Source organism: Syzygium oleosum, unplaced genomic scaffold, assembly GCF_021117445.2.
Source record: "Syzygium oleosum isolate NSW1041296 unplaced genomic scaffold, Sole_v2.1 Sole_v2.30, whole genome shotgun sequence".
Classification (NCBI taxonomy): domain Eukaryota; kingdom Viridiplantae; phylum Streptophyta; class Magnoliopsida; order Myrtales; family Myrtaceae; genus Syzygium; species Syzygium oleosum.
Genome location: NW_026607514.1, coordinates 1,994,203 through 2,021,538, shown reverse-complemented (window position 1 = coordinate 2,021,538; position 27,336 = coordinate 1,994,203). Strand labels below are relative to the sequence as shown.

Below are 27,336 nucleotides of genomic sequence, written 5' to 3'. Positions count from 1 at the left end.
TTTAAAAGATTAAAAAGATTCAAAGTAAAATTATTATAAGATTATTAATTTATACATTTATCTATTGATAGAGTATTATAAAACAACTATTGGGAATTTTTTGTCAAAAAACCTTAAAAGTAAGAAGTCCTCTTTACTATACTTTATATATAAGTATAAATAGCTAGATCGGCTAGAGTTAACTGCGTATTCATGTGATTAGCAAAGATGAATGTATGATTCTCAAACCATCGTTTGATCTTTCGATCATTTAGGTATTCGTTTCAAAAGGTTTTGAAAGCATAAGAAACAAAGTAACATTTTCTTTCAGTTTTGCATGGTACTCTATGTTTTTAGACTCGAAAGTAAGAAACAACTTCAAGGGCAGATCATTTTAAAAAAATCACAAGTTTCTAAGCACATTGAACCCTAAAAATATTATTCATCCGCTTTTGCACTTTTTCTTAAGAGGCGCAAAAAATAGGAAAATTCTTTGAGGAGAATCAAATAGAAAAATCATAATTCTTTTGTCTTTTTTAGTTTACATGTTGAGTGTACTATAAAATAGGAATAGCTCTCAATGAGCGGGCTCGGGAGGTGATACACCGGCAACACAGTTGTTCCACGTCTCATTGCTCCTCCTGCGGACATCGGATACTGTCCCCCTGATCGACTTGTGGGTCGAGAGGATCAACTCCACGAATTGGTTATGGCAGTTCTTCCCCGCCTTCACGAGCTCGCGACAACATTCATTGGTGGGTTCAAAGGTGTCGGCAAGGACTATGATTTGAAAGAACGCAGACCCACAATCATAAGTCATTCCCTTTGCACAATCAGGGTTTCCGGCGAAGGTAGCTCTAGGAAGCAATGCAATCGTGACGACTAGCAAGGTCATGAGAGCAAACAAGTTCTTGAGCATTGCCATGATGGTCTTTAGGGGACGGAAGGGTTAGGAAATTTTCTGAGATTGTTGATTGTTTGATGATGTATTCGATCTAGAGATGAGAACTTAAATAGCTTGAGGGAAGTAGTGCATTAATGAAATGGATTTATCAGTTATGATTGAGATATTTATGTAGGAAACATCTACAGTTATTTCTCTTGCAATAAATTCTTCTCAGGCTTTACTGTTCTACGAGGATTGAGGGCCTTGTCATCTTACTATGTTTGCAATTCAATCATTTGCCATAAAAAAGTAGTAATGAGTTGTGTGGTTGAAGAGAATTAGCCGGGAATGAAAATACTCATTTCCGATCTAATTTTCAATACCATGTTTGTTATATAATAGGAACTAGTCACGTGCCCGCGTGGGTTTAAAATAATTTTAGGAAATTAAATTTGCTTAAAACTTTCAACATATATACATTCATAAAAATGGCCACAATTAAGTTTTAGAACTAATCTAAAACAGACCCTAAAACACACATGGATACATCATTGCAACCGACTTGGGGAGGCTCGAAATGAACCAAGAACGTGCTGAACGCCCGCTGATCAAACCTGAAGCCGGTCTGGTCATGGGATACTCGGCCAGAGTTTTGGCCTCCCGAGTAAGGGATTAGACCCCCTGTGATCGCTGCATTAAATATGGGTTAGCACGAGTAAAACTAATTCAGGAGAGAGTGATCCAATGTACGCTTTCGACAGAAATATTCCACGAAAATGACGAACACAAACGGTCCAAGTATGAGGCAACGAAGGACGATTCATAATTGGTTTTTCAACCAACAGACCAGTTGCGATCTGGCGATGAAAAGCGAACTTCCAAGTCTCGCTTACGTCCTTTTGGTCAGGCTGAAGAACCAGATGTATAGATGTTCTCCTAAAAATTCAACACGAATCAACGACTGACTAACGGATGCATAATTGCCGATTCTGTAAAACTGTGTGAAATACACCTAACTAGAGATATGATACTTTGCTGAAATTTCCGACACCCTCCAACGTTGAACCAGTGCAGATCAATCAGATCAGATGAGTTTGTTGGCATGAAGCGATTGGGTTGTTGGGATGATAAGATATGCATGGATTGGGAAACCTCCGAATTTAAACGAAAATCCTACTAGAGATATGATACATCGTCAGGATCCCCTAACTAAATAACCAAAGTTATCTACATGCACAAATTACGTGCTAAATGAAAGGTAATATTTATTTCTCTATTTATATTTTTTCTCTTTTTTGGCTGAGAATAAACCTCAAGAAATGCAATCCAATATTTCAAACTCTACAAAATACTAATAAAATGCAGGAATGAAAAGTTTAATGTGCAAAACATTGTTTCCGAGGGGAAACAATTTCCAATATTCTTGAAGAAATAGATGAAAATTACATATGCAATAAAGATTTAGATGTTAACAATGGTCATGTCTTGTAGTAACAAAGTCCTAAGACATAATAACATTGAAGGTAAATTACAAAAAAAAGAAAAGTAAGTATGCTTCCACTCCCTATTCCACACTTCTAAAGAAAACAAACGTTAACTTTGCTTCGAATGCATTTATAAACATATAATGGGAAACTTTACTATGTTCACATATATGTGAAGTTGTGAAGAAAACAAAGATCTTCATATATGGTTAGTCCATCTCATAACTGGCCACTCACATAATAGGGAAATCAACGAAATATCACATAAACAGTGTCGTTTGCTCATATTTAATGGAACAGTGTACCAAAAATTGTATCTAGTGTGCAGAATGTAAAAAAGCCCTAAACTTTTCAATTAGTTCAATTAATTGACGAACCTTTTGTCAAATGTGCAATCAAATCTTTTTGATTAATAATAACTAAAATTGTGCTCATGCCACTAAAAAACTATTTACATGGTATTCTTAAATTGCAATTTTCAACATAAGTTTCTGGACTTAATTGCCTTTTCAATACATGGAAGGACTTAATTGAACCAATTAAAGTTTTAAAACTGGATTGTAGTTTTTGGTAAAGATTTGGGACCTTGATTAAACGAATTGAAAGATTGATGACTCAATTACATTTTTTATATAAGGTTTAGGACTTATGGTGCAATTTTCTCCATATTAATATCGAAGGTCCGCCCACCACTTTTTGAGCAGCCTTGCCTACTATACGTGATTGGAGCAGTTTTATTGTGATTGGAAAGATTAGGCACAACGAAAATTCAAAAACCTCATGATATAAAATGAAGAAAAAAAATGAGTTGTGTCCCCAATAATTGGAAGAGATGGAAAAATAGTTCCATTATCAATTCTATAGAACAATAATTGAGGCATGGCTAGGCTCTAACAGTGAAAAAATGAATCAATTGATCAATTTATTGCTCAATTTAAGATGGCTAGAAATAGATGCCGCACTTTACTCTCAGTGAAAGAGTTCACAAATTTGGATTTCAATGGGTTGAAGTTCAACATAAACAAAATATTCGAAAGCAAAATTTTGTTGATTTATTCCAATTTGCTAAGAGAGTGTCTAAGTATGAGCAACTACTTAAAGAAAGAGATAAAGGATCGAATGGAGATTTTACACTAAACGTGGCTTTAATAGAAAAATATGAGTGAGCAAATGAATATGACCGAGAAGAAAATGTGGAAATAGTTGTGGCAAAAGCGGTGTTCGACAAGTCTTATGTTTGTCCAACCTTAAAGCTTGCCAAAATAAAAGAAAGAATAATGGATAGGATTAAAGACATTCAAGTTTAGTCGTTCGATATTAATTATCTCTTTCACTTACTTTTGAAAGATTGCCAAATTAAATTAACTAAAGGCCAAGTAATACCAAGTAAACAAGATTTAGTAAACCAAAAATATTGCAAGTGATACCGCTCATGGAGTCATAACGCAATTAATTGTATTGCTTTTGGAAAACAATTCAGGAGGCCATTCGACAAGAAAAATTGCTGATGACGAGGGCATATGATGACACTTGGATATCTTATTTAAAATAATCGAATGATTGATCAACCATTCTATTTTTTTAAAAGGTGGCATATGTTGGCTCCAACAATGGTCCAAGTCTTTTAGTCGGCAATTTGGTCGCCCGAAACGGTTTAGTAGTGGAGTGGATGCAACCGTCAAGTAGTGGAGTCAATATAACCGTCGAGTAGTGAAGCTGATAAAACTTTGGATGTAACCATGGAGTATTTGTATTTTCTTTTCTTTTTTTTTGGCTGAGAATAAACCTCTAGAAATTTAATCCTAATTTTCAAAACTCTACTAAATTCTTATAAAATGCAAGAATGAATAGTGCAATATGTAAAACATAGTCTTCGAAGGAACGAGCTTCCAATATTCTTAAAGAAATAGATGAAAATAACATTTGCGAAAAAAATTTTGTCAACAATGGTCATATCTTATAGTAACAAAGTCCTAAGATATAATAACCTTGAAGGTAAATTACAAAACAAGTATGCTTCCCTCCCTATTTCACACGTCTAAAGAAAACAAACGTTAACTTTGCTTTGAATGCGTATATACACGGATAATGGGAAACTTTTTATATTTCCGATATATGTGAAGTTGTGGAGAAAATAAAGATCCTCATATAGGGTTCGTCCATCTCATAACTGGCCACTCACATATTTAGGAATATCAACGAGATATGACCTGAACAACGTCGTTTATTTATATTAATTGGAAAAGTGTACCGAAAATTGTAAATCTTGAGTATAAAATGCAATCAAGTCCTAAACTTTTCAATTAATTGACGAAACTTTTTATCAAAAAGTGCAATCAAGTCTTTTCGATGAATAATACCTAAAATTGCTTGCATGCCACCCAAAAAATTGCTTATATGGCATCCTTAAATTGCAATTTTCAACATAAGTTTCATGACTTAATTGCATTTTTTAATAAACTTTTTAGGACTTAATTGAACCAAGTAAAGTTTTAGGACTCGATTGTACGTTTTGGTAAAGGTTTAGAACCTCGATTAAACCAATTGAAAGATCGACAACTCTGATTCCATTCTTCATATAAGCCTAAGGCTTATGGTGAAATTTTCACCATATTAATCTCGAAGCTCCACATGCCACTTTTTAAACGGAGCATTTTTCAGTGGAGCTTGGCCCGCTATACGTGAATAGGGCAGTCTAAATGTGACCGCAAAAATTAGTCGAACCAAAAAACTCGAAAACCTCATGATATAGAAAAAAGTAAATTAGAAAGGATTTTTTACCCGATATTTTGAAGATATGGACAGACAATTCTCAATTCTGTAGAACGATCCCAAAGGCATTGATCGCTGACTTGGCTGCACTCTATTAGCACAACAATGAGTTAGTTGATCAGTGTATTGCTAGAGTTTAGAAGAAGCCTCACTTCGCTTTTAAAGGAGTGTACAAATTTGGCTTTCAATTGGTTGATCACATAAAGAGAGTTTACTGATTTTTTCCAATTGGCAATGAGAGTGTCTAAGTTAGGGGTGAGCAAGATGGACCGTCCACACCGGGACCAGACCAGACCGACCAATTTGGTCCGGTTCTCGGGAATATCGGTCCGGTTCCCGGTTCCTAAAAGTGGAACCGGTTTCCGAGCGGTCCGGTTCCTGGTTCTAGGATGGGAACCGGACCGGACCGATAAATATATTTTTTTTTTAATTTTTTCATATATATAATATTTAATATTGCTCTCATTGGAACCGATTGTTCAATTTTTTCATATATTATATATATTTTTTCAATTTTTTTCATGGCCTTATGGGATCAAATTAGAACTACAAAGGAAAGAACATAACAATCGGTTCCCGATTCATAAATAATATTTTATATTGGTCCCATTGGAACAAGACCGGACCATCGATCTGGTCCGGTCCACAGTCCCAAGACTAGTCGATCCGGTCCCTGGTCCTAGAAACTGGGAATCGGTCCTCTCGGTCCGGTTCTCGATTCTTAGGTTGGACCGGACCGGACCGGGAACCCCTCATCCCTAGTCTAAGTATGAGCAATTACTTAAATAAAGAAATAAAGGGGCACATGAAGATTTTGCACAAAAGTAGCTTTAATGGAAAAATATGAGCAAGATGAATTTGACCAAGATGAAAATGTTCAAATAATTGTGGCAAAAGTGGTGCTCAACAAGCCTTATGTTTATTCAGTCTTAATGCCTACCAAAATAAAAAGAAACAACAGTGGCTAAGGCCGAAGACATTCAAGTTTATTCATTCGAATGAATCTTCGACTTACTTTTGAAAGATGGCATAATTAAATTAACTGAAGGTCAAGTAATTCCAAGTAAACAAGACTTAATAAACAGAAAAGGTTGCAAGTGGTAGCATACATGGAGCCAAAATACAATTAATTGTATTGTTTTTTGGAAAACAATTCAGGAGGCAATTCGGCAAAGACAATTCAAATTTGCTTATGGCAATGGACATATTATTACCCTTGCATATCTCATTTAAGAGAATCAGGTGATCAATGGATCATTCAATTATTCTAAAGGGGCATATGTGGACACCAACAAATGTCCAAGTCTTTTAGTCAATAGTTTGGTCGACAGAAACAATTAAGTGGAGGAGTCGATGCAATTGCTAGTAGTTGAGTGAATATAATTGTCACGCCCCGTACCCTACGAACACGTAACATCCCACCGCGGTCGTTAAGAATGCGACTCCCAGGATTCGTCGCCGACCCGTAACCATCGAAATAAGATAATATACGCGGAAGCCAAACGAACACTCCATTCAACAAACATTCAAACGGGATAACAGAGAAAGACAATTTAAACAAACCAACAAACCATTTTATAAACTTCACGTTACATACACCAATAACATATACAAGCCTTCCTAAAGGCCACAAACCCAGACCACGCATACTCAAAAAGGGATAGGGTGGTCGATCTGCTCCACTACTCTAGTCAAAAGAGGAGCTCCAAAAAGATAGGGATCTCTAACCCTATCAAAAACCTCCACGACATCCTGGCGAAGCTGGGTCCGATGCCTCGCTATAAGAGCCAGAAGGTAAAGGCTCTGATTCAGGTTTTTACCCCTCGGACCACGCCGGGGGTTCCGTAACCATCAATTCGGGCTCAGGATTAACTACAGCTCCATAAAGGGGATCAATCTCCATAAGATCCCACATTCCTAAACCATCGTCGGGGGGAATATCAAATCCCCGGAGAGGACCAAAAGTTTGAGCTCCATCCTTCAGAAACCATGCCATGTACTTGTGAGCTATCAAATACTGCTCACCATCATCGACCCAAACTGTACTCTCATATTTCCGATACTCCCTATCCTCACCTACTGGGTACTCAGTCACCCAATGCTCCATCTCCGTTGGTACCCCGAAACGTAGCGGAGGCTCAGTCATAATCAAGGTCGAGGGTCTGAAAATGTTTAACAACGGGGAATGAGATAAAATCTCAATAAGTAAACTACCTAAGCCTCGACTAGGGCAATACGTACCTCCGGCACCCTAATCATGCAATTCTAACCAATAGTTTAAGTTCCTATCCAACGAACAATGGTACCACGTACTATGCAAAGTCTCGAATTGCATCACAACCATGGCATACTATCAATATGCATAACAGCAATAATAATAATCCAGACATAATCAATCATTCACACGAGTCTCGATTATAAAATGAAATCACTTCGGCCCGTCCCATACCGTGCCTCACGATTTTATCCCATAATCAAGCTCAAAGCATACCATATGCACATAACACTCGAAGTTGTCCAGATTATTAACAACCCACCATAGGTCACACCGAACTCCCGCCAGTCTTCCGGCATAGCCAGGCATCACCCCACTACTTTGGGCGTGGCAACATCCGGGATCGAACCCCCCCCCCCCCCCCCGACAAGTCGGGTACCGGACGGCATTCCATTTAGGAGCATCGATCCGGCCTCTACCACGATCGGCAATATCTGGGATCGAACCCCCCCGACAAGTCGGGGACTAGACAGCATCCGAACTTCCGCCGGGCATCGTTTAGAACTCGTCTTAAACGGAACTCATCATGGCCACACACGTAAACAACCACGCAACGCCAATTTTAATCTTCCTTAATTAGCCAATGCAAGTGTTTATGACGTGCAATGTACTACGAATAAATATGCCATGAATCGCACTCGTTTTCATATCAAACATCAATATATGATCACGATATGCCATGCCAAGCCAACAATAGCCATAATTAACCACACGATCTTCGTTCTAGGCCATGAAATCATCATTCCGACCACACGATCAAGCCATAGTCAACTACTCAACCATGATTAAATAAATTAATCATACGATTAAACCATTTAACCATGCGATCGGTATTAAACAACTAATCCACCACACGATCGTCATTAAACCTTTAATCTGCATATAATCGACTAATTAGCCATACGATTGTCAATCAAAGTCACCCGATCAACTTCAAATCTCCAATAAGCCATATGATTAACTTTTATCACATCCTAATTTAATCTAAACCGTATGATCAAAATTAGCACCTAATCATGTTAATTAAGCCATAAAATTAACATTAACCAATCTAGAATCAATGGGGGCCATATGATCAATGTCCAAATCATCCAATTCAGCCACTACCACATGATTATTGCAGCCACAAGACTAACCCACGAATTTAATTAAAACAACCACTAAACAATCATAATTAGCCAAATTAAGCACAATTAACAACATTAAACATATGCTCAAGCTCAAGTCACATAATCTACCTATCTTAACATTCAAATCAGCCACATAATCATCAAATCCATCCACCAACAAATCCTCAATTCAGCATCTACCATAACCCCTAAAATAACCCCTAAATTACCCTAACAACCCCTAAACACTATCCATTGGTAACCTACTAACCTAATCAAGGTTTAGGGAGTTACTTACCACTAATTTAAGCTAAGAACTAAGCCCAAACAGCAGCAGCAAGCCACGGCCAGATCTGGAATTTCCGACGAACGGCGGCGGCCAAACGGCGATCCGGCGAACGGCGGCTGATCCGGGCGTGAACGGCGGCTTGGGGCTAGCTCACGGTGGTCCATGGTGACCAAGGGACGTGGGCTGAGGTGCTGGTGGGTGGTGGTGAGGCTCACGTCCAAGAGGGGGAGAGAATGAGAGAGAAAAATGAAGAGAGAGAGAGAATAAGAGAGAAAGTGAGGAGAGAGAGAAAGAGGGCTGAAACTTCAATCAAGATCAAGGGTTGAGATGTGTTCTTGATGCCCAAGCAAAGATCTAAAGGCTAGGATCAAGCCTTGCTCTCCAAGTTCCATCCAAAGGCCAAGATTAAATCTTGCAAAAAGGTTTCTAGAAGGGCATTTTTGTAATTAACCAAAAAGGGCAAGGGCAAAGTTGTCCAAGAGAATTTTCAGCCACTAGGGTAGGAATACCATTATGTCCTTCCACTCAACAAATAAACTCTAGAACACACAGGGGTAAAATCGTCTTTTCCAATTTCCAAGCCAAATTTTCCTTTTTCGCGAATTTCTGAGCAAACCGATAATAAAGCAAGCTTAACGCGGCATCGTCCAATATAATAATTTTGATATCCTTGAAAGTTCGATACCCAAGTTCGGATTCCAATTCGTGGCCAAAATCGATCAAACGCGACTTTTGTGTATCTTAAACTAACGGGCGGCTTTTAGGGTTTACGCGTGTCGACCCGTGGTTGATTTGATATCAATCCACGTTTAAGTTTACTCGAGCCATGGTGACTTCGGTTATCATGTAATTACGAGGGTCAATCATTAGTTCCGAATGACACGATCGTTAGAAATTGATTTTGGAACGTTCGGAATGCATACAACGATTTAAACGGAATCACCCGTGACTCAATTGTATAACATTGTTAAATTGTTCCATAATCATTCTTGGATCGGCCTATAATGGCCCAAAATATCCCCTCGTCAATCCTTATGGTCGAAGTGTCGATCCAGGTTCGAGTTCTTGGGTCGTGCGTACCGAAATCCTAACTAGCCATTCCCTAACGGTTAGTATTCTCAAGAATAGCCAATTCCGAGTGAGATATAACAGAAAGTGCATTGATGATAATATCATTTCATAAATCCCAAAAGTGGGTCGAAATTCAAAATGTCACAATAATTGTTGATGTAACCATGGAGTATTGAGTCTAGATAATTGTCGACTAGTGAAGTCTATAATTTTGAATGTAACTGTTTGTAAATAAGTATTGCTAAATAGCATGAGTCACATGTGGCATGTTTAATTTCTTAGTAACTGATTGTAACTGTCAATTGTGGGCTATGAATGTACTCTTTGTAAAGGACCTGCAAACAATTACAGAGCTTAATGTTCTTCTGATAAATTATCCCCTCGTCAATCCTTATGGTCGAAGTGTCGATCCAGGTTCGAGTTCTTGGGTCGTGCGTACCGAAATCCTAACTAGCCATTCCCTAACGGTTAGTATTCTCAAGAATAGCCAATTCCGAGTGAGATATAACAGAAAGTGCATTGATGATAATATCATTTCATAAATCCCAAAAGTGGGTCGAAATTTAAAATGTCACAATAATTGTTGATGTAACCATGGAGTATTGAGTCTAGATAATTGTCGACTAGTGAAGTCTATAATTTCGAATGTAACTGTTTGTAAATAAGTATTGCTAAATAGCATGAGTCACATGTGGCATGTTTAATTTCTTAGTAACTGATTGTAACTGTCAATTGTGGGCTATGAATGTACTCTTTGTAAAGGACCTGCAAACAATTACGGAGCTTAATGTTCTTCTGATAAATTTATCTTTACCTTTATTTTCCTACTATATACACAACTAGTACGATTGTTCTCAATGTTTATGCCTTTAAATTTTTTGTCATTTAATTTCCGGTCCAAAATCAGCCAAGGACCCTTCGGAACTTCTTCATATTCATATCAATCCATCCACATTCTGAATGATATTTGATTAGCACTTTTTTGGTGAAAACCCTTAATCAGCTCGATAGTGAATCCTTAATCGTAAAAAATTTGTAGTCATTATCATGGTAGTAGAATGAGCATCGATGCTATTTTTAATCAGATCCCTCACAATCAATATGCAGTGTTATTGCGACCTTCGTAGAGATGAACCACATATGGTTTGTTTAATGGATTACTAAGCTTACACCTAGATCGAGCTCTCCCAAACCCATATCAATTTGTAGCTTAGGTTCAATCTTTAACATGCAAATCAACTTTATTTCGAAGTCGCCACTGTGGGTCAAATAGAAACTCAAGTAAAGTGTGGGAGAGGAAGATTTGTGGATTCGGGGACTTGATTACGCTAGATTACTCTAACGCAATTTCTATTACTTTTCTCCTTTATTTACAAGAAAAATATTTTTCATGCAACTTGGATTGATTTTAACCTAGCAACTAACATGCAAAGGAGTGATCATGTAGGTACGCAATCAATTAAATTAGCACTTAATAATCAAAGCAAATAAATAAACTACAAGAAAGAAAGTGAAAATCAAACATCACTAACTGTCGATCATTTTTGCGATTTTCTATTTATCTTAGAAATAGAGACTAATCTATGTGCAACGCATGCTGGTAATTTAACATGACATGTGGCATGTAATTCTTTATAAATGTCCTACTTATAATGACAAAGGTTAATATCGCGAAAAACCCAAAACTGGTATACCTGTGACAAATTTACTCCAAACTAATTTTTTGACCACCAAAAACCCTAAACTAGTACACCTGTGATAAATTTACCTTCCGTTAAATAAGATAAATATATTCAAAAAATCACAAACTAGTAAATTTGTGACAAATAGAGAGGTAAAAAATCCTAAACTTGCGCACCCGTTAACTGCCACATGTCATCCAACTTAGCAATTTGACAGTTAAATTTAACGAAAACCAACGAAGGGTGAACATATACTAACAAATAAATTCTTAATGAAACGTAATATTTCCGATCATCATTTAGATTCACGACAAGTACAACAACAACCAAACGTGAAGCTGCACTTGGAAGAAATAAGAGAAAAATTAGGGGTGTACAAAAAGAACTACCCAAAACAAATCTATTGGAATTAGAAATTTCAGTCCTTTCCGGTTGGGTTTCCTTTCAATTTCGGGTAATATGTAAAACAACTAGTTTCCGACAGTTTGGTTCGATTTTGAATCATAAACTCAAACTCATCCGAAACGCGTTAATGAACTTGTTTCGAAATCTTGACCAAAAAAAAAAACTTGTTTCGAAATCAAAACAATCAAAGTGAACAGTCCTTACAAAACATCGTACACAAAAAACATCCACCCAATAAAAAAGATCTGACACGAACTGTTTTTCGATTCGGGATCTTTGCACGTCGAGTCTCGGGTTGGGTCAAAAACAAAGAACTTATACACGTCATGTCCGGGTCAAGTCAGGTGCCATAGAGTTTAACTCCATTTATGGGGAGCTAAAAGCCCAATTCCCTTTCAAAATCTAAACCTTATGTACCCTGGGAATTGGATCTCTCATGTAATAGAAGCCGAAAAGATGTTCGGGAGCATGGAATCAGAGCAAAGGTTAAAAGTTCGAAGATAGCAAGGTCTCTCTATTTATGGTCCGTCGATTAATATCCATTCCTTCGATTCCTTGCTTGATGTTAAGGTTTCATATTCATGCATAAGGTTCTATTTACTCGTGAAGGAAAAGTTCTGAAAAATTTAGGTTTGATATGGACCTGCAAGTCCTTTCCTTGACACTCTCCCCAAGATGTGTACCCAACCATAAATAAAACTCGCAGTGAATTGGTGTTGTCGATGCAAAACTCTCCCGATCACTAAGGGAAAGGTATAACGTTGAGGACAAGAGAGTACAACAGGGAGCAAAACCTATTTCTTCTCTCTCTCGTATGATTAAGTTTCAGCAGAAGCTGCAGAACGTACTGGGAATTAAGAGCGAACGACCCGCATTCGACTGATATATTGTCAAGAACAATCAAGGCCGGAAAGGTAAAATGAGAAGAATACAAAAAAGAGTAAAACCCTGCATTCAATTTAACCTCCAAATCAATCCAGCATTGCCCAGTCAAAATCATCTATCTGCTTTTTTCGTTTGTTCGTGAAAGGACGGTGAGGGGCAATCAGTGTTGGCGATCTCCCACTAAATATTATCGAAAGGCTTTGCATTGATTATGGAATGTTCGATTTGAATCGTAATCATTATGTACAGTAGATTTATATAAATGTTCATGAGCATGTGTATCGCTGACGATCGGCGATGAAGACACATTGCTTGAAAAATCTTGCAACCCATAATACAAAAGAAACTATTATTAGGAAGGAAAGAGACGAAAAGATCATAAGGAAAGAAAGTCTCCCTAATGGCATGTACTAGTTTGGATTTTTTGGTGGTCAAAAAATTAATTTAGAATAAATTTATCATATATATACCAGTTTGAGGTTTTTGTGGTATTAACCCTTGTCGTTATAAGTAGGACACCTATAAAAATTACATGCCACATGTCATGTTATATTAGCAGCATGCGTTGCACATAGATTAGTCTTTATTTCTAAGATAAATAGAAAATCGCAAAAAATGATCGATAGTTAGTGATGTTTGATTTTCATTTTCTTTCTTGCAATTTATTTATTTGCTTTGATTATTAAGTGTTAATTTAATTAATTGTGTACCCGCATGATCACTCATTTGCATGTTAGTGACTACGTTAAAATCAATCCAAGTTACCTGACAAATATTTTTCTTGTAAATAAAGGAGAAAAGTAACAAAAAAGGCGTTAGAGTAATAGCGTAATTAAGTCCGCGAATCCACAAATCTTACTCTCCCACACTTTACTTGAGTTTCTATTTAACCCACCAATAACAGATTAGTGGCGACTTCGAAATAAAAAGTTGATTTGCATGTTAAAGATTGAACCTAAGTTACATATGGGAAAGCCCGATCTAAGTGTAAGCTTAGTAACCCATTAGCCAAACCCTATGTGGTTCACATTTAAAAAGGTCGCAATAACACCACATATTGATTGTGAGAGATCTTATAAAAAATAGCATCGATGCTTATTCTACTACCATGGGAATGACTACAAATTTTTTACGATCAAGGATTTACTATCAAGCAGATTAAGGGTTTTTCACCGAAAAAGTGCCAGTCAAATATCATTCAAAATGTGGATGGATCGATATAAATCTAAAGAAGGTTCCGAAGGGTCCTTGGCTGATCTTGGACCGGAAAGTAACAGTTGGAACAATGTACCAGTTGTGTCTATTGTAGGAAAATCAAGGTAAAGATAAATTTACAGAAGAACATTAAGCTTTGTAATTGTTTGCGGGTCCTTTACAAAGAGTATATTCATAGCCCATTATTGACAGTTACAATCAGTTACTGAGAAATTAAACATGTCGTACGTGACTCCTACTATTTAGCAATACTTATCTGCAAACAGTTACATTCGAAATTGTACACTCCACTAGTCGACGATTACCTAGACTCGATACTCCAAGGTTACAACAACAACCATTTGCACTTAACTACTAGCAATTGCATCCACTCCACTACTTAACGGTTTCTATCGACCAAACTGTTGACTAAAAGACTTGGACATTTGTTGGTGTCCACATGTGCCCCTTTAGAAAAATTGAATGATCCATTGTTCACCTGATTCTCTTAAATGAGATATTCAAGAGTAATAATGTGTCCATTGTCATCAGCTAATTTGATTTGTCTTTGCTGAATTGCCTCCTGAATTGTTTTCCAAAAAATAATACAATTAATTGTGTTTTGGCTCCATGTATGCTACCACTTGCAATATTTTCTATCTATTAAATCTTGTTTACTTGGAATTACTTGGCCTTCAGTTAATTTAATTATGCCATCTTTCAAAAGTAAGTCGAAGATTCATTCAAATTAGTAAACTTGAATGTCTTCGGCCTTAGCCACCGCTGTTTCTTTTTATTTTGGCAGGCATTAAGACTGAATAAACATAAGGCTTGTTGAGCACCACTTTTGCCACAATTATTTGAACATTTTCATCTTAGTCAGATTCATCTCGCTCACATTTGTCCATTAAAGCTACTTTTTGTGTAAAATCTTCATGTGCCCCTTTATCTCTCTATTTAAGTAATTGCTCATACTTAGGGCGCGCATGGAATCCATTCTGGAGCAGAAATTCTGCTCCAGAATGCATTCCGAAATAGAAATGCGTTTGTTAAAAAATTTCCGAAATGTATTCTGGAGCAATTTTTGCATTCTAGAATAAAAATGCGTTTGTTAAAAATACTTGATTCCAGAATGCATTCTTGATTCCAGAATGAGTTTTGGGCAAGAAAAAGATAATCTACTTTTTGTAGCTTCTCTCTTCCAAAATGCATTCTCCCTCTTTTCTCTCTTTTTTCGTGGCATTTACAACACATTTTGATATCTCACTAATTTTTTTCAGAAAATGCATAAAAATTGAAAAACTCCAGAAAAATTCATAAAAATTTCCAGAAAATAAAAAAAAAGTCAGATTTCGGGAAATAGAAAATTTGGTGAATTTTTTTCAAAAAATACAAAAAAAAATCAAAAATTTCGAAACTTCACAGAATAGCTTAGAAGCCACCTTTGAGTGAAATTTAAATTTTTTTAGGTGTCCAAAAAAATTAAAAAATAAAAAATTTCAAAACTTCACAGAATGACTTAGAATACTTGTGGCCACCCACTTTGAGTGAAATTTAAATTTTTTGAGGTGCCCAAAAAAAATCAAAAATTTCAAAACTTCACAGAATGGCTCAAGAATACATGTGGCCACCCATTTTGAGTGAAATTTAATTTTTTTGAGGTGCCCAAAAAAATCAAAAATTTCAAAACTTCATAAAATGGCTTAGAATACCTTTGGCCACCCACTTTGAGTTAAATTTAAATTTTTTGAGGTGCCCAAAAAAATCAAAAAATAAAAAATTTTAAAACTTCACAGAATGGCTTAGAATACCTGTGGCCACCCACTTTGAGTGAAATTTAAATTTTTTTAGGTGCAAAAAAAAATCAACAAATCAAAACAGATTTCTGTTCCAGAAATCAATTTCTTGAGCAAAATTAGTTATGTTTTATCAAACGGATTTCTCCTCCAGAAATCAATTTCTGGCAAGAATTTGATTTCTGGAGCAGAATGATTACCATTCGCGCCCTTAGACACTCTTATTGCCAATTGGAAAAAATCAGTAAAAATTTGGGAAATCTAATCTCACTTTATGTGATCAACCCATTGAAAGCCAAATTCGTACACTCTTTCTTTAAAAGTGAAGTCGTAGAATTGGTATTGTCGAAGCAAAACTCTCCCAATCACTAGGCGAAAGCTATCACGTTGAGGACAGGAGAGTACAACAGGGAGCAAAACCCATTTCTTCTCTCTCTCTCGTATGATTAAGTTTCAGCAGAAGCTGCAGAACGTATTGGAATTGAGCATTTGATCTGGTATCTTGTCAAGAACAATCAAGGTCGGAAAGGTAATATAAGAAGAATACAAAAAAGAGTAAAAGCCTGCATTCAATTGAACCTCCAAATCAATCTAGCATTGCCCTGTCAAAATCATCTGTCTGCTTTTTTCATTTGTTCGTGAAAGGAGGGTGAGGGACAATTAGTGCTAGCGATCTCTTTCTAAATATTATCGAAAGGTTTTAAGCTCGTTACGGAATGTTCGATTTGAATCATAATCATTATGTACTGTAGATCCACGGAAATGGTCATGAGCATGTGTATCACTAACGATTGACGATGAAGGCCCATTGCTTAAAAGTCTTGCAACCCATAATACAAAAGAAACTATTATTAGGAAGGAAAGAGAAGAAAAGATCAGAAGGAAAGAGAGTCTCCCTAATGGCATGTGCCTGGTGGCAGAGCAGAGCACCCATCCCCATCTCTTCTGTTTCACATGAGATTGTGCCCCTCGAGGTTGACAAGGACCCCCCATCCTTTTCCCTTTGTCTGGGAGAGCCCCTTGGTTTTTAGGTTCTTTCCAATTTGGACCACAAGATTTTTCTGTTCATTGGGGTTCCAATGAACTTTTGGTGTACATTAGTGACAGCATGCTTCTTCAATTGCTAGAAAGGACACTGAAGAGTGCAATTACTTCTTTTGAAGGACAGAATCATTGAAAGAAGAACAAGTGCGCGTCGTTTAACCAAGATCAGGGAAATTCATCTGCAGATCCTCCGTGATTCTAGATTTTAATCTAGTGACCCTTTGTTTGTTCAAAATCATGGTAATAGCCCATTCGCTTTTTGCATATTGGTGAAAATGGTCCCTCCATCCGACTTCCTTACGGTTTCTAAATATTTCAAGTGTCCGTTTCGAATTTGAAAGACCTAAAAATGAATTATGTGGTACTTTCCACAGTAAAATTATTCAAAAAGTCCTAAACCTATTGCACTTTTATCAATTCAGTCATAAATCTTTAATTGTATCAATTGAATCCTAAACTTTTTAAAATTTTGCCAATTAGGTCCATACGGTCAATTTTGTCCAGAAATCGCCAACATGGACGTCGACTATCCTAAGGTGCATAGATGGCGCTGGCGTGGACATTTTTAAATAATATTTTAAGACCTAAAGAGTCATAGTGCAAAACCCCCATAGTACAGGGGCTGTCCACAAAATTTACCCTAAGAATGTATCATGTGGTACTTTCTACGGTATGATTGGCTCCATCACTTGGGCAGGTACGCCATGTGGCCAAAGGCCCACCAGATGGGGAACATGGGCCATGGAGGGGGGGCTGAAATAGAAAAAGAGATGATGAAAAGGGTGGGGATGAATGAAGGCGCACAACTAAAGTGGAAATTGCTCTGAGGCATATAGTCCTTATCTATCTTTGCAACCCCACCCCAATTTAAGCAAAAATCCCTTCCTCCTTCTTCAATTACATCAATGGAATGATCGGAAATGGCCAAACCAACATGATGAAAATCGCGCGAAAACACATCGGACCAAGCAATTGGCGCTACTCATAATTGAGGAATGAACGAATGAGAGAAGGAGAGGGAGAAATATCTGCGCGTGGATATGGTCGAGATGGCCGTACAATACAGACCATGGGTTGGACATAACCCACATCCGGGAAAAAGAAAGGAAGGAACAATGTCGAATCGAATATCGAATCATGGAGGTGTTCGCAGCCCCCCACTCCGTCGATTTTTCTCATTATATCGACCCGACATCCTTATCCCTCGAATGTATGATAGCCGCCGGTCATGGTAATTTCGCAGCTCGAGTAAACCTCATCTCATAACTTAGAATGTGACACTCAAAAGTGTCATGGAAAAGGCCAATGACCTACACATAGACCTGCTCAAACTGATAAATTCTGCATCAGAATCAGGCATGGCCTTTTCGACAGCTCATGTTTGACTGAACTGAAGCTCTGAGAAAGAGAGAGAGAGAGAGAGGTAGGTCTGCATACTGGAACAGTGACCAACCCCACTTCACTTAAAGCCACCCCTCTCATCTAATTTCGTGGGTTTTACAGTTGCAGACTCTGCATTGAAGCTCCCCATCGTTTCCATCTGCAACCGCTGCCTTTCTCCTCGGTCAAGAGACCCTTAAAAGCAGGTGTATCGGTGAGCTTGGCGTGCAGTGTAATAGAGACGACAATGGCCCCACGAGTAGTTAAATTCCACCGGGTTAAAATAAAAGGGGGTCGTCAGTTTCACTCGTTCTTTCCCATCTCTAACTTTCTGCAGTAAAACGCTGGGGGTCGCTCCTCATAAATTTTGCCAATTCAAAACCTCAGATCGGGACGAAGAGAGGACAAGGCCAGGGAGGCGGAGGTTCAGAGTCCTGAAGCCTGACAACGTGGGACTGTCCCTCTTTAGTCCGTGTTTTCAACAGCTTCCCGCCTTTTCTGCAAGCGTCAAGGCGGGCTTCTGTGATCCAGGGGGAACCAATCCGGCGAGATTTTGCCTTGCCTAACTGTATCTTTTATCTTAATTCCGACCCAAGCTGCTGTCGCCGCGCGAGCATTGGAAAAATTCCCGGTAAATAGTCGAGATCTGCTCGATCCAAAGACCATCAATCAGTCTCCTAAAATGGGTTTTCGAAATGTCGCAAGAAGCCGCCGAGGAAATTAACAGAGGGTAAATTTGCTACAGGTATATCAGTTTGGAGTTTTTGGTGGTCAAAAAATTAGTTCGGGATAAAATTGTCACGGGTGTACCAGTTTGGGGTTTTTGGTGGTCAAAAAATTAGTTCGGGGTAAAATTATCACAAACGTACCAGTTCGAAGTTTTTTGTGGTTAAAAAAATAATTTGGGGTAAAATTGTCACAAATATACTAGTTTTGAGTTTTTCGCGGTATTAACCTTTTTCGAAATGTTGCAAGAAGCGGCCAAGGAAGTTCAATTACTAAGACATCTAATTCCCAGTGGCACTAACAAGAGTTACTGCAGGAGAGAACAGTTGCACCGCGACTCGTCCAATGTTACATACAACCGACGAATCATCGGACGACGATCCATAGGGTAAAGGAACACGAACCCATGTTGCGAAAATCGGAAGAGAAACAGTAAAGAAGCACCAAATTAGAGGAGTGGGACCGAAACAGCGGTTGCAAAATTAAGCGATGAAGGTCAGTGAACATGATGAGCAACAAGACACGAGCGTGCCAAGAGCGAAGCAAAAGCTCCAGTGACAGGTCAACAACAACAATCGAGAAGTCCTTGAGAGCCAAAACCCATGATCATCCATCACTTTTGAGACCCCAAAAACACATGCTTTGGCGCTTCAATTTCGCGCAAACTATTAGGCCTTTCTGTTATCTCCGCGCGCGCGCCTCGACCTCTAAAGCTTTTCCATCATTATACTTAATTGAATGCATAAGAGGGTATGATTAGTTGGTTGCCAAGTCCAAGCTCACACATGCACAATCTCGAATCACCTGGTTTTCAGGCTATACCTAAAGATTTAAACATTTTTATCAAACTTGGGGAAACACGAAAGTACAAAAGGATGAGAAAAGGAAAAGGAGGGAGAAAGCAAAAGAACAAAAGGGCACGCAGAAGAAAAGTAAATACAACCACAGGCCTCCCCCTCTTAGCTTTTTCAGAAAACCAACTTCCTTCGGTAAGGCTGAAATTTATCGGACTCCGAGGCGAATGCGGCAAGGTCTCGGATGGTTTCGCTGATCAAGTCCTTGAATATGAGCCGTTCGACGTCCACGGCCACCTCAGACATCTCCACGGGGCAACCGTCCCAACCGTTGATCGCATCCCCTGCTAGATCCTTCCTCAGCACCCCGCAGATCACTTCCAGCAAGTCATCCGACGTATCCCTCTCTCGGATCCTCTGGTACTCCGACCATATCTGTTGTAAGGATGGATTCTCGAGAGCCGAACTCACGACGGAAAGAGACTTCCACCGGAGCAAATGCCTCTTCCGATCAAGGATCTCGGCGACGGTGTCGAATATTAGCCTCCTCTGGAGTCTCGAGACTTGGGAGGTGTCCTTCCCCTTGAGATTTTGTTGCTTCTCCAGCAACAAGAATACGTCGGAGTCTTCGGGAAGGTAGCTGGACACTCGGAGAATGTCAGAGATGTAAACATAATCACAGTCCTCTGCATTCACATTGGGCTTGCAGGAAATTGGGGAAATGGGGCTCCAAGCATCATCGTCCAGTTCAGCCCCTTGATCTGCACCACACCAGCATCATCAAAGTCAGTTGAAAAATTACAAACACCGCAACGCATCACTACGCGCCATCAACTGATGAGTTCACTGGCATAACCAGAAAGCCTTGGCGGGTGATTATGTTAGCTTAAAGAGTGGACATTGTCAACATCAGCACATGCCTCTAAACAGGTGAAAGCAACAAGGGCTCATTTCTACACTGACTAAGCTCATGGAGAAGCCGTTTTCACACTTCCTGGGCAGAAAACGATCCAAACTCCATTAAGGGAGGAGGACCACCAAATGACCCACCAACCAGCAACATGTTCTCTAGACAACTTAGAACATAATCTTTCCATAGCCCGCACCAATCGCGTCCAACACACTAGGATCACGTGACTGTCTCAAATGCTTAGGCCTAGAGATGCAGCAGCATAGCATAACTCCCATCAACACATACAGACAATACAGAAGAAGTATTACAGCACTATGCAGATGTTCTAAGTATGTAGTATATGAGGTCACTCGGTATAATGTTGCGGGTGGGACAAAGCCCCATCCGTCGTCCCACGTGACAGAACGCCGAACACATGCTGGGTTTATATTATACTTGTAACACCCTCCATGGGGTCCCCCCACAGGCCACAGTGCCAAATGATTCTGGCTCTTCATTCTAGTCAATCCAGCTCATGGGTTGGACCCCCGCCTACTAATTTAATCCATGCTCTTGTGCCCTGAATTGGCCACATTCATATGTCACCAAAAAAGCGCACAAGAGCTTCGCCCCCCACACACCCACGCGTAAGTAAGACGTGGGTCGCAGATCCGCACCAACCTTCGCCATCGCAAGACGACCCCATGAATTCATCCAGAGGTTAAAATTTGCTGAACCCGAACTGCGATTTTTACCGAAACTGTCCCGAGCTTGCTATTCGACTCGAGGACGGGGACAGGTACATGACCACGCGACGGTTTCGTTATAACAGACCTACTTACACAACCAGCAGATGAAAAGGATGTACTGGGGACATTGTCCGGAGCATTGATGATTGGGACATTGCTGAGAAAACTTGGGAACAAGAATGCCAGCGTTTTTCAAAGCCATGGACGTTGATCGCACAATCACTTCACATTGACTCAGCGACGCTCATGACTATGCTGGCTTTAAATGGCGAGCAGGGGGAAGGGGGACCAAGCTAATACCCAATGAAAAGAAAGAAGAGGCCTGAGACTTAGACCAGGTCCAGTCCTTCTGCAGCTGCCGCTGCTGCAGGAGGGTCTCGCCGTGATCGAAATTTTCGCAAGAAGTAACCCATCAAAATCTATGAAGCGATCTGTGAAAACTAGAAACTTTCTTCGAAGCCTGTTGGCTTTAGTAATAAATGGTTACCTTCGAATTCAATGCTGCGCTTCATTATAGGCGAGGGCGACGACTCCTCCTTGTAGAACGATGGGTCGAGCACGGACACCGGGCTCGGCTGCTGCGACTCCGCGGCCGGCGTGATCTCCGCTATGCTGTGCAGCAGCTTGTGGCATCTCTCCAGCAAGCTCTTCCCTTCCTTGTACTCCTCCATCTTCGATCTCTGTTTCGCCATTTCGGATCAATCAAACATGAGCTAAAACTTTCATGGGCACGGGACTTATGTTGCGGGAATGATAAAGACGAAAGGAATTTGTAATTTGGACATGGAATGTATATTGGGTTACCTCCGTATCGGTCAGTGATGGAGTGCTGATGCTGCTCTCTGAAATGGTGGACGACTCGTCCTCTGCGGGTAGGAACACCTTCTCCTCCTCCTCCTCCTCCTCCTCCTCCACCTCCTCCTGGTAAGCCTTGGCCGCCGATCTCCGAGTCCTCGGAGATCGGCTCGTTGCCATGCTCTGGTCCGGCGGTCCCCCTGCCCTTCTCAAGCCAATCCTCGGGGACTGAACAGGAGACACCCGCCGCTGCTCCGCGGCGACGCCGTTTGCTCTCCTCTGAGGCTCCACCGCCAGCAGCCTCCTCCTGCTTGGACTGTTGACGCCATTGTCACTCCGGGTGGGCGAAACCGAACTCCTCCCTCTGTTCTGACTCCTCACAATCTCGCGCCGAGGGTTCGCCGCCGGCGAGGCGTCCACGGACGCTGCGCCAGGGCTCCGACGAGCTGCCACCTGCCTCGATCTGAAGCTCGAAGGCGGTGAATTGCTCCCATTCCTGCCGTAGAGATTGCCCGACCTCGACGGCCTCATGACCACGATTGGAGAGTCGTTGAAACTTCTGTCGTAGACGATGTTTCTCGGGTTCACATCGTCGCGCTTCGAGTGGAGAAGGCCTTTCAGCTGCAGAGCCTCGAGGATTTGCTTCAGCGTCTCCAAATCCTTGGACGGCTCGTCGATGCCTCTCATCCTCAGTTTCTTCTCAATCTCTTCGTAGATGGACACGGCCTGTTTGGGCTCCGGGAAGAACTCCGTCGAGTCGTAGAAGCTCTTCCTCTGGATCAATCCCCTGTGCCCGGCTTTCGCCGTCTCCTGCGCCTTCGCGTTCCTCGCGTCGTGGCCGGCTGCGGCGGCGGCGGCGGCGGCGAGGCTCGACTTTTTGTCCCCTCTCGCGGCGGCATTCTCTCTGATCGCATTGCTCGCGACCTTGCCCTGCACGTTGAATTGCTGCGGCTGGTTCACGTGGAAACCGCTCGCGGCCCCTTCCATGAACCGGTAGATGTCCTTGTTCACCCTGGACTCCGAAGCGGATCTCCGGAGCTCCACCTTCTTCGCCGGCTCCGGATCCGGGCGAGGCAGGTTCTCCAACCCCATGAGCCGCGCGATCACGCTCGGCGACCGCCGCTGGCTCTCGTCGTCGCGGCCGCCGCCGCCGCCGCCGCCAGCCGCCTTGTCGGGCCTGGCCCCGGACAGAATCGCGGCGTTCGTGCGGATCTCGCGGGGGTAGAGGCTGCCCTTGGCGTCCGTCGTCGCCCTGCTGTCGAGCGACAGCCTGGGAGCCTCCTTGGAGAACTTCCACGGGGACCGCGTGCCCTCCTTGAACTCGAACACCGGGAACGGGAGCGGCGACCTGGCGGCCGCCGGCGTCCCGGGCTCCGGCGCCGCCGACGGGGACCGGATCTCCTTCAGCGGAGAAGGCCAGGACCGATCCGGCGACGGCGACGCCCTGGCCGCCGCCGGGGAATTCGCGAGCTCCCCGGACATCGCCGGAGAATCAACAACCTTGGGCGCCTCTCGACCCGAATTCAGCCCCTGACGATCAAAAAACAAAAGAGCACCCATCAGAGAAACAGCAACGACGAGACCGAACGAGCGCGCGCGCCCCCAACCCATCACGCGAAAAGCGGGAAGAAAAAACAGAGAGGGAGGGAGGGAGAGGACGACCGTGGAAGGGGGGAGGCGCTTGGGGGAGTAGAGGCGGGGGCCGGCGAGGGCATGGTGGCGATCGAAGATGTGGAGGAAGCCGGCCATGCACCCGATGTGCTTCTCGATCTGCTTCTCCAGATTCTGGTCCTGCACGATCCCCGTCATCATCTTTTTGCCCCCTCAGAGATTCTCCCCCCTCCCTCTCTCTCTCTCGCACGCACCCACCCACCCACCCACAACACCCTTTCTCGCTCTGCCTCTGTAGCTCGCCCGGCTGAGACGAAAGTGTTCCGATCTCAGTTCTCCATCACTCCCATTCCTTGTCTTCCCCTTCCTCTTTCTCTCTGTATTGCTCTCTGTTTCTCTTTCTCTCTGGGCGTGCGCGAGAGTGTGGGTGGGGTGGGTTGGGGGTGACCGTTCGCTTTTAGTGATGACTCCCGCTTTGCTGGTCTTTTAAATGGTGTGGGGGAGAGAGAGCGAGCGAGAGCGATGTCAGGCGATGATGAAAAGGGTGCCAAAATTTGCGAGCGAGAGCTGAGCTGAGCTCGGGCTCTCGGGAATTGACTAATTTCGCCCTTCGGCTTTCCCGGAAATTACCGCGCGGGGCCGAGTCGCGTGTCGTTTCCTTTCGCGACGAGGAAGAAGCCCCCCCCCAGAAATTTACGCTCCTGACCGACCACTCACTGGGATGGCGGTTAAAAATATTCAATTATTACATTAACTGTTTTTTTGTTTTAAAGATGACGAGCGCCCTATTAGTACTTTACTTTGAAGGCACTCGTTGAGTTAATGACGTACTTAGCCCAAAAAAAAAGTTAATAAACGGCTTCAATTGCGATTCCTTTCTTCTTCTTCTTTTTTTAAGATTTCGTTTATTTCGCGAAAAATGTAAAATTTCCTTGAAAATATTTTTCGAAAAGTCACTTTCCAGAGAAATGACAATATTTTTTCAGTGTTTAGATGAGACCCGAAAATGGAATGAAAAATATTTTTGATCGTTTGATAAGGAATATATCATTTTATTTTTCTAAATAGACATGTATTATTTGGGCATCAGTGGATTTGCACCTGGGTAGCCAAGGAACCTGGTACGAGCACCGGAATCCGAAGCCCGAATCCCCACTCGTGAGCAAGAGAATTGGCACTGGTCTTGGATCTATCGAAACCGAGCCCAAGAACTTGATGCCCATGCCCGGCTCCCTAGCGCCTCAGCCCCGGTCTATAGAGGCCAAGCCCAAGTGGTGCCTAAGCCCGATCAATTGAGGCCGGGCCCCGAACCCAGGTCCATTAAAGTCAAGCCCGAGACCTTGGCACCCGTGCCCAAGTCCATTGAGGCCAGGCTTTGGTCTCCATGGTCCTCGGCGCCTAGGCCCAATATCGATGGACCAAAGCACGGGCACAAGGGACTCGGGAATGGGCGCAAGAGTCCCAAGTTTGGCCTCGATGGACCTACACTCAAAAGTCGAGGACCCAGGCATGGGAGCTGGGGGGTTCAGGGTCAGGCCTCGATTAACCCAGACTCGAGCTCCGAGGACCCTGGCCTAACCTTGATATTACCGGGCATGGCATCCAAGCACAAGCACCGATGTCCCGGGTGTCGCCCGGCGCGGGGCCGGGGTCTTAGGCACAGCCTAGATGGACCCGGGCCCGAGAGCGAGCATTGGGGTTCCCATGCCCAAGCACAGAGTTTCTAATTCAAGTATTGACAGCTAGTTATATTTTGAAAAATAATTTCTGACTTTTCAAAAAGAAAATCATTTTCTTGAATTTAAGCTTCAATTGGAAAACTTTTGCCGTTGATTAGAAAAACATGTTCCGTTGGCTTATTTTTCTAAGTGATCCAAACACCTAAAAAATAGGAAAAAGAAATTTCTGTAAAATGTTTTCCCCTAACAAACGAAGCCTAAGGCCATGTTCGAAGTTTTCGGGAACTATTCACCCAAATTTTCATTCAGCCTGCGCTTAAACGACGGCATTTCAAGAACTAAGAAGGGACAAAAAGAAAGACACATACCGTGTCGTTTGAAGCGAATTTCCTCCTTTACGAGCGAAAACAATGCAATCTCCGATCCCATCCCCATTCTCTCGTTTCCCAAACAGAGTGTGTCGTTTGAACTTTGAAGCGGAATTATGGGAATTACAAGATAGACTAAAATTTAGCAAGGGTGAAAATTAGGAATGGCCAAAAATAGAATCGACTCACGCATACTTTTATGTCATTTTTTAAATCGATGGTGTTACAAGTCGATCACAACAACAAATTTAAACTCGTGTTTTAGACACCCTGATTTAGGGAAGGTGTATTCGTGAAGAAGGCTTAGAATATTTTCATGCCTCTCGCACGATTTGTACCGGTTGAACACGGTTTAATGTAATGACCATTTTTCAAGTTCTTTATAGACTCGAGCTATCAAAGCTTGTCCAACCTTTGGGTTTGTTATCCGAGAAGTAGTTCAAAAACACTATGAACGGAACATATGAGTTTGTCTCTAAGTATTGGACCATATAGGATCCTCCAATTCCTATAGAACCGACCACAAAGGTACCCCAGAGAGGGGGATAAGGCTAAGCTGAGCGGAGAGGTTTTTTCCATCGGTGCTTAGTTAGTTAGTTGCGCTAATGATGCTCGCTAACAGAGAACTCTTGGTGCTCGCCCGGTCTAGTTGGGTGGAATTGGCATACGACCCAAGGGAATCAAATCAAGTTGCAGATTGGCTCGCCAAAACACACCGCAAGAAGGCTCTTCCTCACAACTGGCTTGTAGTGCCGCCATCACCTCTATGGGATCTTGTATGTTCAGAAACCCATAACTTTTGTTACCCTTTGAATTATAATGAATGAAGTGAATAGTTTTCCGATCAAAAAAAAAAACAGAGAACTCTTGGTGGAATATGACCGAGTCTCTCTCAATAAGATGTTTTTTTTTCCTAGGATAAAGGGTCAAGAGGGTGTTATTGCAAAGAACCTTACACACTTGTTAGAGAATCTTTGGTTTGAACCATGATTATTCGGTACCACCGATTACGTGATGCTCGATTTTCGTGAACCCACCTAAGTTAGGGGGTGGCAATTCATATTCACCGATCGCGTTTGTTTCGTGTCAACTTAAGAATATACTAACAAATAGGTCAATTCGAACATGATTAGTTTGCAATTTGTGTCTAAAATACCTCAACCCGAACACAATTTATTTCGTTAAACAGGTAAGCCAAACACGACCCCACATAAAACTCACTAAATTGCATGGTTCAAATTGGGCCATTCCAACCCGAACGTGACACAACAATTCGAATAATATCTTTTTTGCGTAATTTATGAAAAATTTTATAATTTCAAACTTTCTAAAATCATAGCGATCGCTATGTCAATTTCACTAATGTTAATCATTAGCAACAAAGACACAAAAACATAGCCAACTAATCAAGTCGCACTGATTGATCGTGTCGATATGATCCATTTAGATAAAATGGGGTTAGACAGGTCAG

The 27,336-nt window shown here is 41.4% G+C and overlaps 2 protein-coding genes across 2 annotated transcripts; both read right to left on the bottom strand.

The window, feature by feature from the left end:
• Window positions 1-460: 460 nt before the first annotated feature.
• LOC130135308 (uncharacterized) lies at window positions 461-943 on the bottom strand. The gene has a single exon (XM_056304103.1). It carries the CDS (start codon window positions 902-904, stop codon window positions 557-559), a length of 348 nt encoding a protein of 115 aa, XP_056160078.1. The 5' UTR covers window positions 905-943; the 3' UTR covers window positions 461-556.
• Window positions 944-19,772: 18,829 nt separating this feature from the next.
• On the bottom strand, window positions 19,773-24,051 carry LOC115692762 (protein LONGIFOLIA 1). Its single transcript, XM_030619721.2, has 4 exons — window positions 23,870-24,051; window positions 22,217-23,737; window positions 21,900-22,092; window positions 19,773-20,532 (listed from the first exon to the last, which is right to left on the bottom strand). Exons 1-4 carry the CDS (start codon window positions 24,017-24,019, stop codon window positions 19,946-19,948), a joined length of 2,451 nt encoding a protein of 816 aa, XP_030475581.1. The 5' UTR covers window positions 24,020-24,051; the 3' UTR covers window positions 19,773-19,945.
• Window positions 24,052-27,336: the final 3,285 nt, after the last annotated feature.